Raw genomic sequence first — 23442 nt, forward strand, 5'->3', positions numbered from 1 at the left:
TGAGGCAAAAGAGTCCCAGTTATGTTTCCTTAAACGGAGAGGAAGTAGTCTGGTTTTTCACTTCCCGCTTCATCCGTGAAAAAAAAAAAATCAAAGTGAGCAGTTGACGTACGCGTACGAACTGCTCTTGCTCTGACCAGCTATTGCGGCAAGCAGCTGACTCTTTCACGGTGTTCTGAACTATTTCTGGTTATCCGTCTATCATTTTTCAAACTAGTCTGTACACGAAGGCCCGCTATCGTGCGCTTGGGGTTCAGCTTTCGAGCCATCTTCATTTGGACGGCGGGTATTGTGTGCTATGATGCATACTGGAAGCCACGAAACATCTGTTCCCAATTACCGCTGAGCATACGAAACGTGTGCCGGAAGGAGTAACACGCAGTGCTACACTTATTTCAAATACAGCGTACGGCTACTCCGTTTGCAAAAGAAACACTTCTCTGAAATCTCTCACCCGCTGCCCACCGCGCCTAGGCGCGAAGCCCTCGTGCGTTTGACTTCTCGCATGTGTGAGCGGGCTTCCCTTACTCACTCGGCAGGACGCCTGGCGGCGGAGCTTGCAACCAATATTTACGTCACTGGGAGCGCCCAAGGACGGTCGAGTTTCAAAGCAGGCGGCGGCACGGCTGAGAACAGACGATAAACACGCGGCGTGCATGAGACGCTTACCTCGGGAGGCCGGAGAGCAATCGAGATGCAAGGTACGTGTGTTCTGATCTTTAATATAACTTGACAGTCGTCCCGAACCAAGCCATCACATGAGAGATTGCCCTGATTGAGAAATTTTGCTGCAACAACATCCGTACTCGTATTTGAATTGTCCTAGATATAGGTAAAAATGAAAGAATGGCAGAGAGGTCACTATAGGGTGGGGAAAGGGGTAAGAAATGTGGAACAGGATCGAAGAGGCCTGTTATTAACAGGCGTAGGTTTACAATATTACATAAACAGTAGAATTAAGCTGATGGTCGTTAGCAGCGGACGTTATTGTTATTTATTCCGAATGACTTGGATATAGAATAGTCAGGGGGTTTAAGAGGGCCACTTTCCTAGACGGCATGACGTTATGATGGCGGAAATTTAATCAAGTATATAATGCAACCGACTGTCATGTGTTGGTGTACTGATCAAGCATAGCGCATACTTTAGGCATGGCCTGCTTGTACATACCAGAAAGTGTCATGCTCAATCTTTTTCTCTCCTTCTCAAGGAGGCCGGGCAAACTTGTGTAAAGCAGCGTCAGTCACTCTTCTCTCAGTACGGCTGAGGAATTATTCAGCATCGCTAAATCGCTATTAAGGCGTTCTTATCGAAATAACTACACATCTTACCAGTACAACAATCAGTGTAATTTTTGAGCTATAGTACGGTGATGCGAATTCTTCCAGCATTTTTTAAGGCCATTTAAGCAGAGTAGCGCACTTCTCTTCCCACTCCCATCTCCTCCTTTTTCCCTCGCAATTTGTTATAACACAGGTGAAATGGCACGCGAAGAAACATATAAAAACCATGCAGTATGCTCATGCCGCACGCTGTCAAATGTTCGGGCGCACATGGTGAGGCGTGAGGCCATAGATTTAATCAGTTTGTTTACAAAAGCGGAGCGTCGCCAGCCGGCGGATAGGCGAGGCCAATGGGAGAGAGAGAGGGGGCCATCTCGGAAGCTCTCCGTCGTCCGTCCTATCAGCTAGGCTCTAGGGCGCGATAGCAACGCGTCGAGTGGGCACAGCGACGTTGGGAAGAGAACAGCCACGATGACAACTCCATCCCGCAAATTTAAATTTTCAAGCTGAATGAAATGAAATGCGCTAGGAAAGCCGTTGCAGCAGCTTTTCAGTTCACACACACGATTCAATAGGCAACGCAGCTGTAGCTTAAAAGCGATAGAGGGGGGAAAAAGGCCACTTGGCATGAGTTATGTTTTTGTTGAAATTTGAAACAATGTTAAGATGACGGTACACGAAAGAGAGTTGTTCTGAGAGTTGTCTTTAAAATGTTTGATCGGTGGTCTAGCTTTTCTTTTTCGTTCGTGTCCTCAGGCTTTTGCAAAGCTGCTTGACAGCGTTTAAGGAAATACAATCAATACAATGAATGAGAGGACACTAATTTCCAGTGGCCTTTACAGTACTTACGAGGTGGCCAATCTGTAATCTGTGTCGCTTCGTCAGCAGCAAATGCATGCTTAAACGGGGAAAGTTGACAGCTTACACCAGAAGTTTAGAGACCTCGCCATCTGCTTTTAGGCATCTCACTTGCTGTTGACCATGTCAACCAAGACGCGGCTGCTGCTGTAGGCCGCTGTCAAAGCAATGCGCTCTCCTGAATTTTGTGACTATCCAGTCAGTGTCGCCTCAGTCAGCGCGGTCATATTGCTTGACAGTGTTGAGTGGGCATGGGCGAGGATTCCGATTTAAGTGCAGGTTTTTATATTCTGAACGCATAATGATTTCTTTGAAGTTTACGCAACGCATCCTTAACTCCACTTTTCAACAAACGTTTAAGGAAAGTAGACCTTACAACACAGTAGATGAAAATAACAAAATTTTGTACACTGTAAACTAGGTCTCATCGTTTTGTTATATCTTTTTTTTAAAAGCAGTTCGAATGTACCTTCAGCATAATTTACATGTTATTCAGACCCCCTCCTCCGACCCCCTCACACTCAGGCACCATACACGTATGCATATGATTAGAAAGCTCACGGAAGGTCACTTGTCTGATGCGCAGAACCGTTACAAATAAAACTACAAGCGATATTGTTAACACTTCACGTCGAAACAGAACACAACTTAGAATGCAGTACTTAGAATTCAAACTTCAAGCGACGAAACCTCTTAACTAAAATCACAGCAGGTATCACATATTTTCTGTCTGGCATACTCTGCCACTCCTTCTTGCTCGTCTTTTTTTTTTTTTTTTGATGCTGCCAAGCAGTTTTAACGCCCTGTGAATCGCAAAAGAGCACGAAGCCCAAGTGGCGTTGTCAATATTGACACCAGTCAGTGTGCATTCGACATTAAAGACAATCTCAACACCTAGCACATGTCACGTTATGAAGTTGCTATGAAGGGATGAGCAGACAACTTTCGCAATGTCTTCGTGCAGGTTGGAGAAGCGAGCGCAGCACCATATGCGTTCTGTCACCGGGGGTCGAAGTGGGTCGCTGACCTAAACGTGAAGGGTTCGCGTTTGTACACACGCAGTGCCAAGAACAACACTCTAAACTGGTACTACGGGTTATCGCGCTGCCCATTTCTCTATCTTTACTTTTGTTCTTGCGCCTCGAAGCTTTTGTTGGGGAAAAATAGGTCCGCCTCCTTATCCAGAGAAGCGAGGACTCTCGACGAACAGGTTCAACGTACTCCGTCGACGCTTTGTGCAGAACGAGCTAGAAAGGCGAATATGCATTAGGGATGTTTAAGCTAACCGCCTTGAATTACTACAGCTTGCGACTGTAGAAATATTAGAGGGCTTTTGAGACGCGAAACAAAACGTTCTTAAAGGAAATGTAGTGGACCTCTTACACAACCCATCAAGCACAGACAAGCTCATATAAAGTGATGAATGTGAGTCATGTTATGAAAATTCGCTAGGACGACATTTTTTTTCTTCGGTCACGTATAATTAAATATGGTTGATGTTTCGGGGTACGTTTTGACTTAAAACATGCATGTAACTACAAATAATAATAATAATAATAATAATAATAATAATAATAATAATAATAATAATAATAATAATAATAATAATAATAATAATAATAATAATAATAATAATAATTGTTGGGGTTTTACGTCCCAAAACCACGATATGATTACGAGAGGCCGTAGTGGGGCTTCGGAAATTTCGGCCATCTGGGGTTATTTAACGTCCACTGAATATGAGCGCCCGGGCCTCTAGCATTTCGCCTCCATCGAAATGGGGCCGCCGCGGCCGGGATTCGGTCCCGCTACCATAGGGCAGTGTTGGCGGTAACGCGTTACAAGTAACGGCGTTACCGGTAACGCGTTACTTTTTTCGGTAACTTAGTAACGTACTCGTTACTATTTAGGAACTGTAACGGGTAACGTACTTACGTTAACATTTTTCGGTAACGTGAGGTGTCACGTTAGTCGTTACTTTTTTTTCCAATTATCCAGGAAGTTTTACACAAAATTCCCTCGTCTCATAAGCGCCACAACTTCAGAGCTCGCCCCGACGCTCTACTGTCGCAGCAGACTGTTGGGCGAGTTGGTAATTCATGATGAATGAAAATAGCGCGAAAAAACGTAGGACGAGGCGAAGAAGGCTACAGCACAAGCGCATGTGCTGTAGCCTTCTTCTTCTCGTCCTTCCTTTTCTCGCGCTATTTTCATTCATCAGGCTTTAAGAGTACCATCCAATGCGTCCTTCGAGTGCCTATTTAGTGTAGGTGCGGACTTATTCATTAAGAAGAGAGGCAATCTGTCTGATGACAGCTTTGAATTGCAGCTGTTGTTATTTGTTAGAAGAAGCTGTAGTTATTAGAAAATTCTCCTTGCAATAATCTAGCGATGGTTATCAACTTTGTTTTCAAAATGAAATTTGCTTCTTTCTATCGGCAACTGCGGGTAAACGTTTCTATAGTTACCCAATTTTTCAGCGAACGAAGCTGACCTTGAACACCTTCATATAAACGCTCGCAATATTTGAGGGAAGTATAACGATTTTTAAAGGGGAAAAATGCATATATGCGCAACTCTTTTTTTCCCAAAAAATAAGCCGTTTAAGTATTTCTTTATGACTATTTGATCATCTGTCTTGTTAGTAGAAGCCCAACGTCAGAATTACTGTAAATTTGTTGAGAGTTGTGGCATTTTATTTAAGGACAGCGTTGATGATAAAACCTAATTTTGTGTTTAACGTCACACTGAGAAAATGGATTTACGATGTGCCACACAGTTAGCAGCCATCACATGTAACTGTAAAGATGACTTTAGGTCACTCCACTATTTCCAAGCACTGGCGTTGCCGGGGAAAGGGGGAGGTTGGGGGTTCAATCTTCCTCACCCCCCTCCCCTCCACCCGAAATCTTTCAATTTTTCATGTGTATACGTACAGGCACACATACAAACCCACGCACAACCAGACATAAGGTATGGCTTAACGCCCCCCTCGCCACCCCGCAAAAATTTCTGGCTACACTACTGTTGCCATGGTACGACACACTTGTGCAACCTATTCTCGTTAAATCGGTACTTTGGGCAAAAATTGTCGTTTGTGATAGAAGTTTTGTGTTAATTATAAATATCAGCTTTGTAAAACTTTTATTTGGGGCTCCTACAGTGGAAATGCGCTGAAAAAAAATTTCTGACCATAGAGTAACGGCAGAAGTAACGTCCGTTACTTTTTAGGGTAACTGTAACGGTAACGCGTTACCTTTTGTAAGAGGTAACGTAGGGCGGTAACGCGTTCCTTTTTAGTTAGCGTAACGAGTAACGTATTTAGTTACTTTTTTTCGGTAACGCCTACAACACTGCCATAGGGTCAGCAGTCAAGCTCCATAATCAATAGACCACCGTGGCGGGGTTTACACAAAAGAATCAGGCTGTCGAAGAAAGCATCACAAACCCACAATGACATTCTTCGCAAACGGCACCTGCGAACGGCCCTCAACAAAGAACAGAGAACAGCCTCCCCCCCACCGCCCTTTCCCACTCTCCCTTACGTAACCAGTCACGTTCTTTCATGCAGCTTGCCGAAGGCTTCTATTTTCGGGCCTAACTCACGGCCGTGGTCTACTCAGAAATGCTGCTGCACGCACTGGAGGTAAGAATCGTACTCACTTCAATTTCATTTGCACTCGGTTTATGTTTCAATTCCAATGCTGTGACCTTTTACAAAAATACTCACATGTGGAGCTTGCATTTTATGTACAATAGGAGACAGGCACGTAGCCAGGATTTTTTTTCGGGGGGGGCTGAGGCCTAATTGTTCGAAAGAAAGAATTCCATGGCAAAAATAAAACAAAAGTTGCCCGGGAATATAGAAGGCAGGACGAATTTCGGGGGAGGGGGGGGGGCGGGCCCCCCGGGCCCCTCCCCCCCACCCCTTGCCTACGTGCCTGATAGGAGAGCTTCCGTTGTGAATTATTCAACATTAAGCGGTAGTGGAAGGACACGAACAGCGTACAAACGAGTTCCTGTCGTGTTTACTTGCTGAAATCCTTCAGCAGTGAGGGGACTCGGTTTGATATGCGTCCAACCAGATATTTAATCAGAAGATGAGGGCCAAAAATTATTCAACGGTCTCAAGCATACAGAAACAGTTTTTTTACTGTTTACTGTGCAAGAGCTGCGCATGCGAGGTCACCAGGGTCGCCAAATATGTTTTCCCTGAAATCCAGATGTGTGTTGGAATGGGCTATAGTTGGTACGTTATTTTTAAAGTAGAATTGAGCGGAGCTTCAAACAGGAAGTGAGGACGGCAGACACGGCGCTGACAAACAACTACCGTCTATTGCAATTCAACTGCAATGTACAGAAAGTAAGCTCTGCGCTGACGACACAACCAAATCCAGGAAATAGAAAATAAAGAGCACCGGCAAAAATAAAGAAAAAAAAGAAAGAAAGACAGAGCAACGTGCTCGTGAGATATGTGACGCATTTCACTTTATCCAACATGGTGATACCTGCGTTAGCGTGCCTTCTGTGTGTACACAAAGCTGCGAGATAAGCTATTCATCGAAAGGGACAGCTTGCCGAGCTGTCACTTGAGGTGGCTTTGTTAAAATTTGGTTCGTTTTTGTAGCCTGCGCTGCGATGAACAGTGGTTCGTCGACGCCGACATCTATCGCCCTCACTTCGTGCTGTCTGAAGCGCTGTTCGATTTCGTTTTAGTAATGGGCTGACCTTAAGGCTCGATTCTTGGGCGTGAGGTAGAAAATGAATGTCCTGCGCGCAGGAACCGGCGTTCGCGCAATTACGTCGGATTTGGCCGAGATGGACGACGAGGAGAACGTTCCCAAGCCCGTCATTCGTGACGTGCGCAAGGTGAACGACACCACCCTGTGCGTCACATTCTCCGATGACACCAAGTGCCAGTTCAACAGCGTCTGGGTAAGTGACGCGCAGAGGCGATCCGATTGCTGATGTCTGTTTCGTTTGTGGCGAATACAAAGCGAGTTTATTCCTTAGCGAAGCTCGTACTTTTCTTACGAGTATCGGGGTGAGTGACGCTCAGATGCGATACACCACAATGACAATACACCACACAGGCACACTTTTGGGAAAGGGCACGTATTGTCACGTATTGTCACCGGAATGTCTCTCCATGCATTTGCTCTGTTCACGTAGTTCTGTAGTAACTTTTAGCGCAACAAAACGACACGAGAAACACGAAGGGACACGGCGCTACTCTCAAGTGTGCCCTGTCGTTGTGTCATTTTGTTGCGCTAAAGTTTACTATGGATAAACACCAAATAGCACGTCAAAACAATGTGCTCGTGGTTCTGTACTTCGCGATGCGTGTGTGCATTAGCAATCTTGCATTTGTCACATGACATAGAACGTGCCACGTGTAGTGAAAGATAACGAAACTGATTTATTCCTACAGCTGCGTGACAGCTGTACGTGTTCGGCGTGCGTACACCCCGCAACGCGGCAGAAGCTGGTCAACAGCGTCAAGATCAACCCCAACATCCAGCCGCTGTCGTGGTCGGTCGAGGACGGAGAGAAGCTGGAGATCTGCTGGCCCCAGCAGCCATCGTCGCCGCCTCACTCCAGCACCTACTCCTGCGACTGGTGAGGCTCACAAACGTCCCTCTCGTAATGACTGTGACCAGGGCAAAGTGACTGTAGCGTTCGCGCCTAGTACAAAGAAAGAAAGAGCAGCGATAAAATTAAGCTAGATGCGCCTTGTCGATCACGCCGCTCACCTTCTTCTAAAGGTGAAGGAGGATTGTCAGTTATCAATTCTCCTTAAAACTCCCCGAGTAAACACAGAATGAAAGATAAAGATGTGTCGATAGACGTCAGACTCTGCCCAGGCGGCGCTGCGAAAAACACCGCCACCAGCGCCCTCATCGTAGCCCTGGCCCTAACTGGGTAGTGCAAAGAGAGCCGCCCGCAAGCGAATGTGCATAGGCCGCAATATAACCCTCCTCTTTCGTTGGTGTCGAGGCGCGGTTTCCTGAAAATCAAGGACCTGGAAAGCTTCTTCCGCCAATCCACGCTTCAGAAACAAAGGAAGCTGATCAAAGCGAACTGCGAGTACAACAAAATAAGTTTTAGTTATTCCCGCGCGCTGCAACTCGCAAGTACAAGCGAGCATCACACGACACCGAGTAAGCCCTCCGACATCCGTTCTCTAGAGCCTAAATGCGTTAAAATCGGGTATATACGTATGCCACAGCGATAAAGTACCTACATACACGATCAATTTACTTAGCTATGCATCTTACGATCAGTGGTACAAAACTCGGTTCATCAGGGGCGAATGGCCCCGGCGATTTTCGCCTTTTCAGTTGCATTCTCCCTTAATTCATTTCTCGCTTCCTGTGCATTGGAGTGTTTTATTACGCATCCTCAAATGGTCTCTTGATGGTCGTCTTCCGTTTGTATGTACTGCAAATGGGGATACGTGCGTGTCCACTTTCGCGGGGTACAACCAAAGGCAAAACCGTGGCCTCCGAGATAGCTACGGCAACCGCGGAGGACACGGGCGAAACAAACCTGAAGGGGGTCACGACCAACATTCTGCGATTTACTTGTATGACGCACGTGGTGTTAGCTAGTTAGAACCAGAACCCTGAGCCTTCAAAATGTACATACGTCTGCGATGCTGTGTTGTGACGACCAACTCGTCGCGGTGTGCGTATCACGCGTCTCCAATCTGCCTCTAGCTGCTCACTTCGTGTTACACGACAAGCACCGCGGTCAGAGCCTCTGCTGAGCTTCATAGTCAAGGTTACCACGGTTTTGCATCAGGGCTACGCAAAACAACAGCAGAGCCACACATTCATGCCACCGGCTGTGGAGAACGCGGGTACTTCGCTTACCGAACACGCTCGCAACGGCCCGTATCCAGCGCTCTCGCCTTTCTTCTTCGTACGACAACTATGGAAATCGGTAAAACTGAACGTTGTTTTTCAGTCTTTTACGTCCGTGGCAATTCACAACGCAACAGTGCGTCTTTTGCGGAGTTTCTTCGTAGCGTGCGGAGGGCTCTCGTCTGCTGCTGTTTTCGCCGTCGTTCAGGCGAATTATCCAGCAAGCACTTCACGACGGTTCGGTGGCGCGTCCGACTAGCGGAGAGCAATTCACAGCTCTCGTTCTGAGTGGTAAATGCGCAAACACACGCGACATTAAGCTCAATCGTTGTTTCGCACTCGCTAATTGCACCTGGTCCCATAGCAAACTATGCGAGAGAGTCGGTCTATGCACTACTCAATACTTCTCCGACAGGTGGCGCCACACATCTTGGAAACTCCAGAGTCTGACGTCTATGTCTCCCCGAACGGCGTACTGTAAACTACGTCACGCATGCGGGAACGAGCGCATGGAGAGGTGAGGAAGATAACCGCCTGAAAATGTGGTCGAACTATCTGTCGAACAAACGGATGGCGCTTGCGATTTTAGTGAACTGCGCGAGAAACGAAGATAAAATGCGAATGGTGGGCTTGTGTGGAACACTTTTTTATTTAGTTCACTCGGAATTATAAACTTACCGGCAATTATTCTGGACTGGTGAAGGTGACATAAGTTTGAAATCTACCATAATTACGGTAATAAGCGTTTGGAACATCGTCAGCATTTCGTGCTCAAACGAGCACACTATTTTAGTTTGTTTTCCAGGAAATGCAATTCATTACCAGTTACTGCGAGAATAAAACACTTTGTTTGTTTTAGATTAAACGGGGCTTTATATATTATCTACGTTTACTTCACGTCAACTTAACAAAATTTAAGTGATAGACACCGCCTCAATCTAGAAGCGTAGATATTTGGGCGAGGTGGTATCGTTTCATTTTGATTATTTGGTAGCGCAACACTAACAAATACGAAGAAAGAACGTACAAGAACTAGCACATACAAGGACAATGCGCTTGTCCTCATATGTTCTTCGCCTCTGTCAAAGTTGCGCTACGAAATGATCAAAATAGAACAGCCTTAATGTTGCTTTACTTGCAAACATTTATATTGAGGGTAATAACGTTGTACTACATACTAATAAAGATTCAGTACGTTCCACTAATGATCGACAGTGCATCAATATAACCTCACAAATTTCGCCTTCGACTAAGACACTATTTCACTGTGCTAAGTGCCTGCTGCTGTAACCTGCTGTAAAACTTATTTCGGTTTCCTATTCGCCACGGCCCTGAAGGCTTTACCAGTTCGGCAAGTTGTTCGAAAACAAAGATGGCGAGCCGACCGAGGTGTCCGACATGTTCTACACCAACACCAAGTCGTCGACGATCTTATGGAACCGTGATGAATTCGATGAAAATCCTCCAGAGTTGGACTACAAGACGTTCATGGAAGAACGCTCGGGTCTCAAGCAGATGGTCAAGAACCTCGTCAAGTACGGCATCTCCGTGCTCCACGGTAGGCAGCCCATTTTATGCCCTTTTTCTCATTCACTGCAACGACGTGTCGCAATGATTATTGTCCGGTCTACTATTGGCGTCAAATGAAACGCGAACAGCGGCAAGCATTAGCAATGGTATAATGCGCGTCATCCAGTCGTCACCGTGAAGAGGCGCACATGTGCGCAGTTCTGCCAAACCGCGGATTTGCGCGTATGTCAATGGTGATGACTGGAGGGCGGTCACTAAACCATTGCTAAAGGCCCGAACACACGTACGCGTTGCAGCGCGTCAACGCGTGACTGTTTGACGCGGCGCCGCGCCCTCACCCTATGGGGAGAGGGCGCGCGGCTACGCGAAGCTGCGCGCCCTCCCTCTCCATAGGGAGAGGGCGCGGCGCCGCGTCAAAACGTCACGCGTTGACGCGCTGCAACGCGGACGTGTGTTCGGGCCTTAACGCTTGCCGCTGTTCGCGTTTTATCTGACGCCGATAGCATATTCACAGACAAGTATCTGTAGTATCGCAGCGTTCGCCAAGATGTTCACACTAAATTCAGCTTTCAGCATAAGCTGTCTTGTCACTTAGAAAAAGAAAAAAAAAACGCCCTTTTACAGTTCCCGCACGCACACACACAAACACAAAAGCTCTGTACAATTTCTGCTCCACCAAGACCAAGGCAAAGGTGGGAACAAACAAATGAAAAGCAAACAAGTGGTAGGCGTCCAGACACGGCGACAAGAGAGAAGTAAGAACAACACAGATGCCGACTAACAACTGGGTTGTTAGTCGGCGTTTTTATCGTCCTGATTTCTTGCTTGTCGGCATTTTTGCACGTCTACCGTCTTTTATCATGAACTGGCATTAATGTGTATTTAGGGACGAGTCGCCAGGCTGTCTAAGGCAAGTAGCCCCCTTTTAGCAACGTTGTTTCTTTAGATAATGTTTAGTTTATTGTTGAGCAGCAAGTTTCTGCTCCCCCTTTTGAATGTGCTGAATGCAAGCGTACTTTCGGACGCGCCTCAAGGTTTACCGCGTCTTGTACGTTCTTAAACAAAAGAAATTATGACAGCGAAATTCTTGTGTCACATTCGATTTGTCCACCGGATCTTGTCACCTTGTCATCTCTTGAAATGTGGAGTGGGGGAAGAGGAAGGAAAGACAATAAAGTCAGGGAGACGTGCGTACGGTTTGCTATCCTACGCTGGGGGAAGGGCATTAAGGGATTAATATATTGGAAAGAGATAGAAATAAGTGAACGCACAGCAAAATCCGCGTGAGGTTAAACAACACTGGGATGTTCCATGCCCTCAAAAAAAAAAAAAAAGATTGGTTCGATCGCATCTTGACAACTTTATAGTAGTGGACTCGGGATCTCTGGCGTGTCACGTTCTACTGTAGATTGGAAAGAAGATGACTTTTAAGGGCTCGTTTTCCTTGGTTAGACACAATATTAATTATAACTAACAGGCAATAATCTCCACTTTACTTTCTTCACATTTATATCCCAATTACTACAAGTAACATCCCCTATACTTTCCTTGGCATTATTGTCTGTTAGTCCTCAATAATTTTGTGTCTAACAAAGAAAAACGAGCCCTTAAGTGTCATCTTCTTTCGTTCATTCATAGCGAGGGTCTCGTTCTGGCAGACTTGATGCATTCAGGTAGTATGCGAGGGATTATTGGTTAGTTTCCAGCTCGTAAAAAGACCACGTGCTACGTGACGCCAACAGGCAGAAAAAAGAGTGTTTTACACTCGCCACCATGGCTGCGATTGGCGCTGACTAGCACTCCTAGGTTTAAATGCACATATATAACCCATAAAGTGGACGGGAGGATGACTGCCGCCGTACCTCAGTGGTAGAGCATCGGACGCGTTATTCGAAGGTCGCAGGTTCGGAGGCTGCCGGCGGCAAGTTATCTTTTCGTGCACTTTACTTTCTTCACAATTATATTCTAAATACTACAAATAACATCCCCTATACTTTCCTTGGCTATATTTCTACTGTAGATAGTGACATATGCCTCGCATCATTACTGATGACAGATTAGGCGGGTCATGGTGCCTCTGGACATAGGACATCCAGTACCTATTGTAGAGACTGAGCATCCGGTGATTTGAGCTGCCGATGAACATGCGCGGAGTATTTTGAATACTTATGAGATTGGAGCCCTCTATAGTTTCCAGGGTATGTGCGCAGTTTGTGAATGTGACTTCATTTCATGACGCAGACGTTCCTCCTCACGAAGACGAGCTGGAGAAAGTTGCCTCCCGTATGGGCTACATTCGTGAAACCGGCATGGGACGGGTGTTTGACGCCACTTGTCAGCCGGACGCGCATAGGGGATCACGTTTCCATCAGCACACAGAGCTTCCCGACAGGGAGAGCGCTCCGGGTAAGATGTATCCGTTGGTCGTGCTCATTTGCACGCTGTTTCCTGCGGGCAATGCATTTAGTGTCTTCAGAGCTTGATGTTTTCATTTTAAGGCGAAAGCCATAGGTGCCTCATGGAACGCGAAAAGTGACCCTCGTCCTCAACACGAATGGTAGGAAAAAGAAATCTAACAAAGCAAGAAAGCAATCGGCGCGCCTCGTGACTCTTTGAGTCACAGAAGACGCCTAAAGGCCTGATCACACGTACGCGTTGCAGCGTGTCAGCGCTTGACTTTCTGACGCGGCACCGCGTCAAAAGGTCACACGCTGACACGCTACAACGCGTACGTGTGGTCAGGCCTTTACGTCAACTAAAAAAACTACAAAGTGAGGCAAGAAGTGATTGGCAGTAATTAAGAAGTAATGAAGAAGCAGACGAAAGTAGTTCAGAGTAATTGAAAGTAACTGAGAGTAATTGAAAATGACGTCGAAATAGTTGCGTGTGCACGTTGTACAGCAAAGTGAACTGCAGCAAACGAACTGTCCATTCTCATGCCATGTTACTTTATTTATTTGTTTCAGTTTGGTATATGTATTTCTTTACTTTTTGATTTTTGTTTTTTGGGGTAACTATTTCTTCTTTTCTTTTCTTGTTTTTTTTTTAGCTGCGGAACTTATAGAAATGAAGTAGCCGAGTGGATATAAACCTCAGCTTCTCCACAGCCAGTCAGTTAGAACAGAAGGGAACAGCACAGGCGTGAAAATAGTGCAGAAGTAACGACTTTCGCCGTCATCTTATCATGCGATAAGGGACACTGGGAGTTTTCAAAGCTTTACGTCCCTGAAGGGGCGCCACCGAGCTCGTAATTTACAAGAACGTTAATTTCCGCTCCTTTCGCCCTCTGCTCTCTCGTCACTGATAATGCCATGAGCACAAGGGTTCGTCATGCATCCAGCGGTGTTGTAAGCAAGAGGCTGGTTAACTTTTTCGTGGGCGCAATGGTCATTCTCTCTCGCGTTTACGGGTGTTCCGGACTCACCCCGTTACTTGCGCAAATATTGGTACTGGTGCATCTTAAGGATATTCACGCAATTGATCAGTCATCGTAAAAAAATAAAAACTACAATACTATTACAGCTTAAGTAGGAACTTGACACTGGACTTCATTTGTGCATAGCTTCTTTTTTTTTGCGTGATCTCCAAGGCAATTTTGGAATATTAGAAAACTTAGCCAATGCATATTAGCATAAGCCAACGATTTCATTAGAACTACATACGTTCCCAAAGGGCCTAACAGGAATTTGGAGCCTACAGTGTCTTTTGGTAGCCATCGAAGCAGTTTCTTGTCCCGCAGACCTGAAAAGCTGTCCGAGCACTTACATTTCCATAATTTGGTTCTAAGTGCTGACTGAACGTCTTGCATTCACTTCTATCAGAGCCACCGTTTTTTTTTGTTGTTGTTGTTTTCTTTGTTTGAGGTGGGACAGGATTCTCTGAGTCTTCGAAATTTTAAGATCTTGTTTTTGTCAAATGACAGATTTGCCCCGGTAACCTTTTCCAAACGATCGAATACGGGGCAAAGTACAACTTCTAACCCAGAATTAGATTCAACGCCTACAGACCGTTTTCCTGAGGACGCTGATATTTTTCGACCGCAGCGACGTCTATCATTTGTCACTTTTCGCTGGTACGTGCGATTGCGCATGAGGCTGCGCACCGTACCTGCTGTTGGAGAGGAACTTTAAATTTCTTGCATTTTTCGGGGGTACATGAACAAGTTTTCAGAATTAGAAAACCTTATATGACTTCTATGTGGCCGCGAAATCGAACAGCAACGGGCCCTGTGTCGCTGCCGCTGCTCGACGAGCAATGTGAATCAAATAGGAGACAAGTACGCGCACTGTTGGCATGCAACACACGTGCAATGTGTTCTGTATCTCAGGCTTCAGTGCGTCATCGCAAGGCTTCGTAACGCCGAGAGGGGCCGTGTAATTTTAGTGCCAGCGTTGGTAGGGGCGAGGAGGCAGCGCATTGGTGTCCGACGATGAGAAATAAATAGGTGTGGGAAACGGGCTGTTGAATCGCTGTTCGCACGGAGTCGACTACCACCCGGCATCCCGCATGTGACCGAAGGTGACCGGTCCTGTTACAGCGAAATCAGCGAGCACGAATCAGATGCAGGAGTCATACGACGCGCGCTTGCGCACATGCGTCCAACCCCCTCCATCCTCACCGACGCCTGAGCGCAGCAGCTGCCAGAGCCTATAACTTGACACACGCATTGATTTCAGAACGCCTACAAGCAGGCTATGTGTTTAACGTGCGCAAACGCTTTTGGCAATCCACAAGTGAGGCTCGCTTTTATCTGTTCCAAAGCGGTGCCGCTGGAACATCTTGCACCCACGATCTCTCCGTGGTCGGAGACCCGCTTCGAATCGCTTATCACGTGTCTTTCGCTTGCGAAAGCTATTTTCGCTTCCAAAAACAGCGCAACAGTAGCCCGTTGAACTTGAGGCATCCGCAATAACAACAGACAGACATGAAGCACGCTCGAATCACTCTAATTTGTATAGCACCGTTGTCGCTTCTGCGCAAAGCTGACGCTGGCATGCACGGCCATCCGCACCTACCAATGCGAGGAAGACGGCGACACAAAGGCTTCGTCGCTTACCCTCTCCCCCTCCCCTCCCCCTGCTTCTCTAGGAAAGCGGTCTATATAGATTGCAGTGTAGGGGAATCCATAAGCGTAGTGTACTTGCAGCAATAAAAGACAATAATTGTGGGGGTTTTGCGTCCCAAAACGATATGATTGTGAGGGACGCCGTAGTGGAGGGCTCCGAAAATTTTGACCCATCGGAGTTCTTTAATGTGGACCGAAATTTAAGTACACGGGCCTCTAGCATTTCGCCTCCATTTAAATGCGGTCGCCGCAGCCGGTATTCGATCGTCTATGTAGTTTGCAGCGTAGAGAAACCCATCACCGTGATATACACAAAGTGATGTAATACAACCACTTTGGCCAGCTAAATCTGTGTTGTAGTCATAGGCGTGCGCACAGGGGGGCGGGGGGCTGCCCCTCTAATCACCTAAAGGGGGGGGGGGGCGCAAAATCTGCCCCGTACATTGACCGTTCAAGTCACCTAAGAGGAGAGGGGGGGCGCAAAATCTGCCCCATACATTGACTTAGTAGGGTGAGGGGGCGCTGCGATGAACCTTTGCCCCCCCCCCCCTGATGGGGAACCCTGCACACGCCTGTGGTTGTAGTGTTAGTAGCAACAAACCGCCACAACTGCAGGCTTCTTGGAAAGCAAGCTGTATGCTGGAGAAAGCTGCGTGTGTAATAGGAGCAAGCTATCAGTAGCTTTCCCTGAGGCGTAGCCTCCGTGGTTCCGGAGTAATACAGACGAACTCCGCGGTTTTATAGTTGGCGCAGCGAAGGCTGCCGCTACCGAGAACGCTTGCGACGTTGGACGGAGGTCAAGGGTCCGCGGAGATGATGCTGCTGTTGACGACGAAGCGTTGACCTCAGGTGAATACGGCGCACGTGTAGCACGCACCGCACCTGGTTCCACTATAGCACGGCAGCACCCAAGCACCCACGGAGCATGAACTACTAGCCCACATAAGGCAAGAGGAATCACCGCGATCATAGGTTTCCCGGAGGGACATGTTTCAAAAGAAGTCAATGCTGGGCTTTACAGCACGTATATCTCTATTTGCACAATTTTGCACGAGGAGCCACAGATCCCAGATCTGACAAGATCCCACAGGAGCCCTCCTGCAGTTCTCGAAGGCAATAGAATTGAGCGACCGTCGGTGATACGCTGCACTGTGTGTGTTGTGGAATGTGTGCACTGGTGGTTTTCTTTCTCTCTCTCTCTCTCTCTTATAACCCTTTATTTATCTCCCCATGTGTAAGGTAGCGAACTGGACGTAGTCTAGTTAACTCCTTCTCTCTCTCTCTCTCTCTTGCACGTGGAATATCTGCACCTTTCGGTACGTATAGGAAAAAAAAAAGGAGAAGATAAGTCGGTGACGTTTTCATGCGTCATTAAGATGCGACTTAACCAACGTGCTGACAGTTAGGTTCGTCCAAAAGTGGTTTAAGGGCAGATTAAAGTGGAAAAATAAGTCAGTTTAGACTGATAAGTTAATCTTTAACAATGTTATCGCCGCTAATTTTGTTATCAAAGCTTTATTAATAAAAGAGAAAATGAAGCTCGGTTACAATATTGAAGTTAGCGCTAAAGCTTTGGCGTCTTTCCCATGTAGTTTCTCGAGTTTCGGACAATTTGGCTCAATAAAGTTATCCATCATTGCCACGTTAGGTCTCCGGCTCCCTTAGGACTAAACACAATACATTTTTTACGGATAAATTATGTAGGCACAAGCATGCGCTGTCAAAATCTATGACGTCACGACGAGTTCGTGCGGGCACCTTAAAGCGGTGTGTTTCCTTTTCTGCGTGATTTCTAGTTTAGCAATCGTGTTCTCGCGGTAGCAGCGGTGCTTCTGGTGTTGTATAAGGGTAATTTACTGATACTAAAAAGATTGTTTCTCTTTTTACTGTCTCCTTAGGAAAGGCTACCTTTTGGGCTAGTTGCTCTTGCACGCGTGTTGATGCAAGTTATTGCGAAAATTTGACTGCGCTTACAAGCACTGGGCATGTTTTTATTTAGCCCCTTCGTTAGCCATTATGAAATAGTGAAAAAAAAAGAGGGAAATATCAGCTTATGTAGAACACTTCAGCTCGAAACTAAAATATTTGTATTATTTGTACTGGAAAATTTCAATATTCGTATACATCTACAATCTATGTCTCCTTCCATTCTCCAGCGTGACTCAAGGTCGATTACAATTTCTTCTTAAACGAGTCAACGACTGTTGCAATCTACCAGCCTCTCTTGTGATCAATTTTAGTGCTGTTTTAGAAACACCCGACGACATGTAACGCTTTGCTGAAGCAAGTCGGTTGTGATGCGCACGTAGCGAATCATAGATAGAGGAGTCGTGACTGAGTTACCAAATGCCATTTCCATTTCACACAGGCGTCAAGCTGCTGCTGTGCCTTTCGTCGGACGTTCCCAAGCAGACGCTCAGTGGGACGCCTAGCAAAGGGAAGACCTTCTTCGTCGACGGCTTCTACATCGCCCAGTGGATGAAGTACAACCACCCAGAGTACTTCAGGTTGCTGGTGTCCACGCCGGTCACCTTTTCATACTACGACTCGAGGAGAGGTGTAAGTACGGCAGCATTGATGCACGGATCATTATTAGAGGCGCCAGCACTAAGTGACATTCTTGTTTCTCTTCCAACCACTTCCGGTCAAGAACTTACTTCCGGTTTTCTGAATATTCAGAAAAAGTCTCTTAAAACAGTAAAACTGGTCCGAAATCGATGTTTAGGTTCAAGTTAAGTGTTATATCAGATGCATATGATATCGAACCATAAGTTTACTTAAACTCAAGGCCAGTTAACTGTCAGGATAATTAATGAAAGCTAATTTAACGGGTTCATTCAAAGAGTAGGTGGTTTTCTTGTGAACAGTTGCGATCGTTGCGGCATCTGGCGGAGCAGATCTCAACCACGCGCTTATTTATACGTGGCCTCTGAGATCGGCCTCGGCAGTGCGACGAAAGGCAATGTTAACCCAAGGAGTACACCACGGCACACGAACGCCGAGGTGCGAGTGCCGCTAGCAGACACCTTAGTCAAGGATTAGGGTTGCCTCCATTTTTTTAACGTAGAATGTTTGCAAACAGATTAGGACCGCATTGTGTTCGCTGTCGTCACTAATAAGCTGTAATAAGCTAGGGGAATGGAGTCCAGTGATGTAGAACACTGTCAAGTTAGTGTGTGTCTATAGAGTAGGAGTGCTAAAGGTGACAAGACAAAAGAGCTTGTGGCGTTTCCCTGAGCACTGGTTTCTTTGGGACTGCTTCTATGAGTCCACCGGCCGCATGCTCAGTCTCCTCGGTGTCCGCAGGCTATTGCAAGCTGACACTGTAGTCCGGTTGTTAGTAGGAGTGCACTGATGCCGTCTCCTGCAGAAAAGGCACTCGAAGGAAAGTTCCTTTTTTAACGGTGTGCTCTCCAGTTAATTTGGTTTGCACAAAGTTACATCAGTTATCGAGGTAGAAACAGTAACAAAGGTGTTTTGTCACACCAGCTTGAGCAACACATGACACTCTGTGATTCTTGTGAGGAATAAAAAGAAGGAAAAAAGAAAAGAAACGCCGTTGCAAACACAGCCGTTTCCTCATTTTTGTGGGGTCTTCGTAAAACGTCCACTTTCTATTTTTCTTCGTAGGTGTGGCTTCGAGATACGTTTCCCATTATCAGGACAAATAATTTTGGGAAGATAAAGAAGATTCACTACAGCACATTCTCTATGAGGCCGCCGCTGCTGTCCTCTGGCGAAGCCACGAAGTTCTACGAGGCATACAGGTGACCACCTCTAAGACCACGCGACATTTTCTTGTTTTCTTTTGCTTCTTTCCTTTTTTACTTCTTCTTGCTTCTTTACTTCTTTTGCTGGCTTACTGCGTGCCACTAGCTTCACTGCTATGACACGTTGTGTTGTCTTGGGGAAGCACATGGTAAGCAATTTGTTTTTAACATGAACGTTCGCGAGCTTTTCAATCTCTGGTTACATCCAGCCGTAACCAGCTGAAAAACTAGAACCATTCTAAACCTGTCTGAACAGTTTCATAGCCAAGAGCAGCTTGCGTAATTCTCAAAAGGGATTCAACAGATACCTCTAGCCAGCGTTTCTACAAGAGATTTGTTTTCTTCAAGCGAAGAAGTCGAAGAGATGTCTCTCGAGCCAGCTTTTGAACAATGAAACTTTGTGACGAAGATGCAGGTATGCGACATGCAGGTTTGTCCAAAGGTTGACTCCAGTTATATTCTCTTTTTTTTGTATGACTGTGGAGCTTTTCAAACCCGTTTTTTTTTGTCTATTAGTTCTAAGGGTTTCAATTCTAAGGGTTCTAAGGTTCACTAGTTTCCTTATGGTCGTAGCACGTTGCTCTAGGAATCTCGTGAATTAATATTTTCGAACGATTTCCTTTTCCTTCCTTTCCTTTTTTTTTTTGTAAGAACGTTACCTGTTCAATCTGTGCAATGCATTTTCTCTTGCGTGTAACTATTATATGTGCAAATTGGTCCAAAAGTCAGATTTGTATGTGTTTAAGCCACGACTTCCCCAGTGTATTGAGAAAACTAGTCCGCGCCGACTCACTTTCTTTTATCTAACTGCACAAAAGTAGCACGTAGGCGTGACAATTGAATACCTCATGTGGTGGTTCGTTATTGTCATTCTCTCTTTTGTTTTCGCAATTAGTTCGATTCGGGGCGTAACGTTAAAGCCACTTTTGAAAAGGGATAAGTACCGCCATCTAGAAAGCGTGTCAGCAGCTTCTGTGGGAAATATGTGGCTTTGTTTCGCGGACAAAGAGAACGGCTGCAAGCGCTTACGGGAAGTCATTACTGTTCCCTTTTGCAGCTGTGCTATTGCACGGGCGTAGGTGTGCGACTAGCTTTTGCACATCTGCTTCGGTACAGGCAGCAGCATTCACTCAACAGCTGTAGACCGGATGTCGTTGTTTGCAGTCGCAGCAAATCCAAAAAAATCATTCGAAGGACGGCCATGTTAAGAGTGAAAACTTTTCATTTGACCGAACTTCGCCCTGCACAACAAAGCAAGCGATTGTCACACAAAAAAAATAAATACATCGGCGATCGTCGAGCAATACAGCATAGGTTTTTTACAATCCCTACTTACATGGCATTTACTACCTTTCGTGATAAATTGACGGTGGTCGCTAAAACTGTGTAGCCTTTCTACTCGTATCGCATGCAGAAAAAAAGGCGAGCTAACAACACTGTGGTGTAAAAGAGAGAGAGAGAGAGAGATGTTAATGAAAAGCTGGAGATGTTTGCCTGGCTGTTCGCCTGACGCTACTCCAAGTACTAAGTGACGATTATGAATATACAGTAATAAACGCATAACACATACAGCCACACAGGTTTACACAAGAGGGATATTGCAGTGAGAGCTGATATCGTGGGAAGTCGAAAGAATAATAGTACGGATACATCGTACCGCAAGAAAGTGAAATCAGTTAAATTATGTTTTTGCGTATGTAATAATATTGCACGCTGTAATTGGAGACTGCTCCACGTTACGTTGACGCGAAAACCGGGCATTCTATACTCCCACTAGCGCCGCACCGCATCGCCTGTGCGCATGTGCATTTGCTCAACTTATCGCAAAATCAAAACACCTAAACTGCTGCGCTCAGAATTCGCATTAGGCAGTATCGCAATCGTCGGTGAATTTTTTGCATTTCTGCTTGCAATGTATACATTTACGTTTGTATTTTCGGGCCGCTAGGCAGCACACCTTCCACTAAACAGTGTCATTGATTTGCTTGCTTACGACCGAATCTATTGGCTTGCACGCAGCACGTTCACCAAGCGCATGGAGGAGGAATCGTCACAGTACGCTTTCCACTTGGCGGCGGGAGACCTGGTGGCCTTTAACAACAGGCGTATCCTCCACGGCATGAAGGAGCAGGGTCCGGACCACAAGGACGTGTACGTTGCGACTGTCTTTACCTTAGTGCTTTTCAGAATGCCAGCCCACATCAGGCACTGTACTTCAATCGGTTTCATTAGGAGAACCTGAAGCCATAGCATAGTCACGGTGGTGTTAGCAGCGGTATTAGTGGTGGCAGTGGTAGTGGGGACAGCAGCGGTAGTAGTGGTAGTAGTTATAGTAGTGGTAGCGGTAGTAGCGGTAATATTGTTGGTGGCGGTAGTAGTAGCAGTAGCAGCAGCAGCAGCCGTAGTAGTATGAAACTTGGTTAAACTCTCAACTTATGAAGGACTGGGCAGCATCAGTAGTTACCACACTCGTCAAGCGGTGAAGCTAGGGTAATCATTTTAGCGTGCTTTCATGCTGGCAACTTTTGCGGATTTGCAGCATCAGTTATTACTTGGCATTGAAAAATTACTGCAAATGAAATTTTTAATAACCTCAGTTATGCCTCAGAGAATTCCTTGTGCATAAGTAAAGGTTTTTGCGCTCGGATCCATGACTATACACAAGAAGGCCGATACGCCATGCAGAACGACGCATCCTAGATTGAAAACAAGACTGCCGCGAAACTCGCTTCCAGGACACCGTGCCATACCGACAAAGATATCTGTAGCGATATCACTGGCAAGCGAGACGCTTATAGCATTAATGACTTCGTCACTATATGTCATTTGTAACGGAAACGTCGGTCCATTCTTGATGCCGTAATTCCTGGCTTCTAAGGTTCATACTTCGATGATGAAACCCGCGTTCGGCTGTGGAAGCTTCGTGCCTATCTATGTGAAGTCGTGAACACGCGTAGTGTGGCCTTTATTTATCGTTAACAAAAAAACACGAAAAGTCCTCAAAACAACGTGTTATTCTTTATTCCTTTGTGTAATTCTTACTTGTACAAAGCGCAAACTTACAACCATGTCTAGCCCCTCACACGTAAGCACCGTGACTATTTTTTTTTTTTTGTCCTCAGGGAGTTCTCAGTCGTCACGCAGCACCATTGCAACGCCACTTTGACGAACATCGCTTAAATTCGTCCCAAAGCGATAATAACCATGTGAAATGACAATGGTTGAAGTAAGGTTCAAAGCTTTAGTACGATATTTTTCTCAACTCACGCTGATCGAGAGACAGGAATGCTTAGGAATGGGCGCTTGTAAGGAGTCCTTTAAGGTCGAATGTCATGCTGCTGGATTCCTTACAAGTTTTATATTGCACTACTAACCTTTGTACCGAGACTACTGTAGCGCCCAAGTGCGGCGAGAGTACATAGTCCTGTAACGCTCTCACGTGTCCGCTCTCAGCGATTCTCATCTGTCTCTGTTAAGGTAGAGTCAACTGGAATGGTTTTGCTTTAATAACGTTTGAAATTTCATGGTGAACATTCTCGCGATAACGTTAGTGACCGCAAAACAAGGATGCACAAAGTTAGCTACAATGTCATTCTTTGTTTCCTTTACATGATTATACATGGCCGCTCAAATGCCATATTCAGGGTACTCTTAAATGTATAGTGGGACGTTGTATCTGTGATTGCATTTGGATTTTAAGGGATTTTTCTACGTTAACCTCAAACCTGGTTATTATCCAACGTGCTGATCACTTCGTCAAAGCAGGTGTCGGGCTGTTACGAGTATATTGTACTGAGATATAATTCGTATTACTAACGGTATCTCGATATGCGTTTCAGGATTCTGAGGGGTTGCTACATGGACATGGACGAAATTGCTTCCTTGTACGAGAAAATGAGGAGGGACGACGACCCTTGAGTTTAACATAAGATCGCTGCTGGGAACTGCGCTTCAAGGCTACCCGTTCAAGGAGCGCACGATAACACTTCTCAGCTTTTGTACATAGCACTCTCCAATATGCAAGCACGCAAACGTGACGCGAGTCATTCGTTAATAAACTTATGGCGTAC

The 23442-nt window shown here is 45.9% G+C and overlaps 1 protein-coding gene across 1 annotated transcript; it reads left to right on the forward strand.

The window, feature by feature from the left end:
* The first annotated feature begins 587 nt into the window (after positions 1-587).
* On the forward strand, positions 588-23442 carry LOC119393929 (gamma-butyrobetaine dioxygenase). The gene is made up of 10 exons (XM_037661122.2): positions 588-701; positions 5713-5787; positions 6922-7076; positions 7573-7760; positions 10345-10565; positions 12779-12943; positions 17971-18161; positions 19233-19369; positions 21392-21523; positions 23212-23442. Exons 1-10 carry the CDS (start codon positions 695-697, stop codon positions 23288-23290), a joined length of 1350 nt encoding a protein of 449 aa, XP_037517050.1. The 5' UTR covers positions 588-694; the 3' UTR covers positions 23291-23442.

The sequence above is a fragment of the Rhipicephalus sanguineus genome, chromosome 5 (assembly GCF_013339695.2).
Source record: "Rhipicephalus sanguineus isolate Rsan-2018 chromosome 5, BIME_Rsan_1.4, whole genome shotgun sequence".
Taxonomy (NCBI): Eukaryota; Metazoa; Arthropoda; class Arachnida; order Ixodida; family Ixodidae; genus Rhipicephalus; species Rhipicephalus sanguineus.

Excerpts from the sequence above, each read along its gene's own strand:
- LOC119393929 (XM_037661122.2), top strand. Across the intron at positions 10,566-12,778 it reads CGGCATCTCCGTGCTCCACG|ACGTTCCTCCTCACGAAGAC; the intron begins GTAGGCAGCCCA and ends TTCATGACGCAG. Across the intron at positions 19,370-21,391 it reads AAGTTCTACGAGGCATACAG|CACGTTCACCAAGCGCATGG; the intron begins GTGACCACCTCT and ends GCTTGCACGCAG.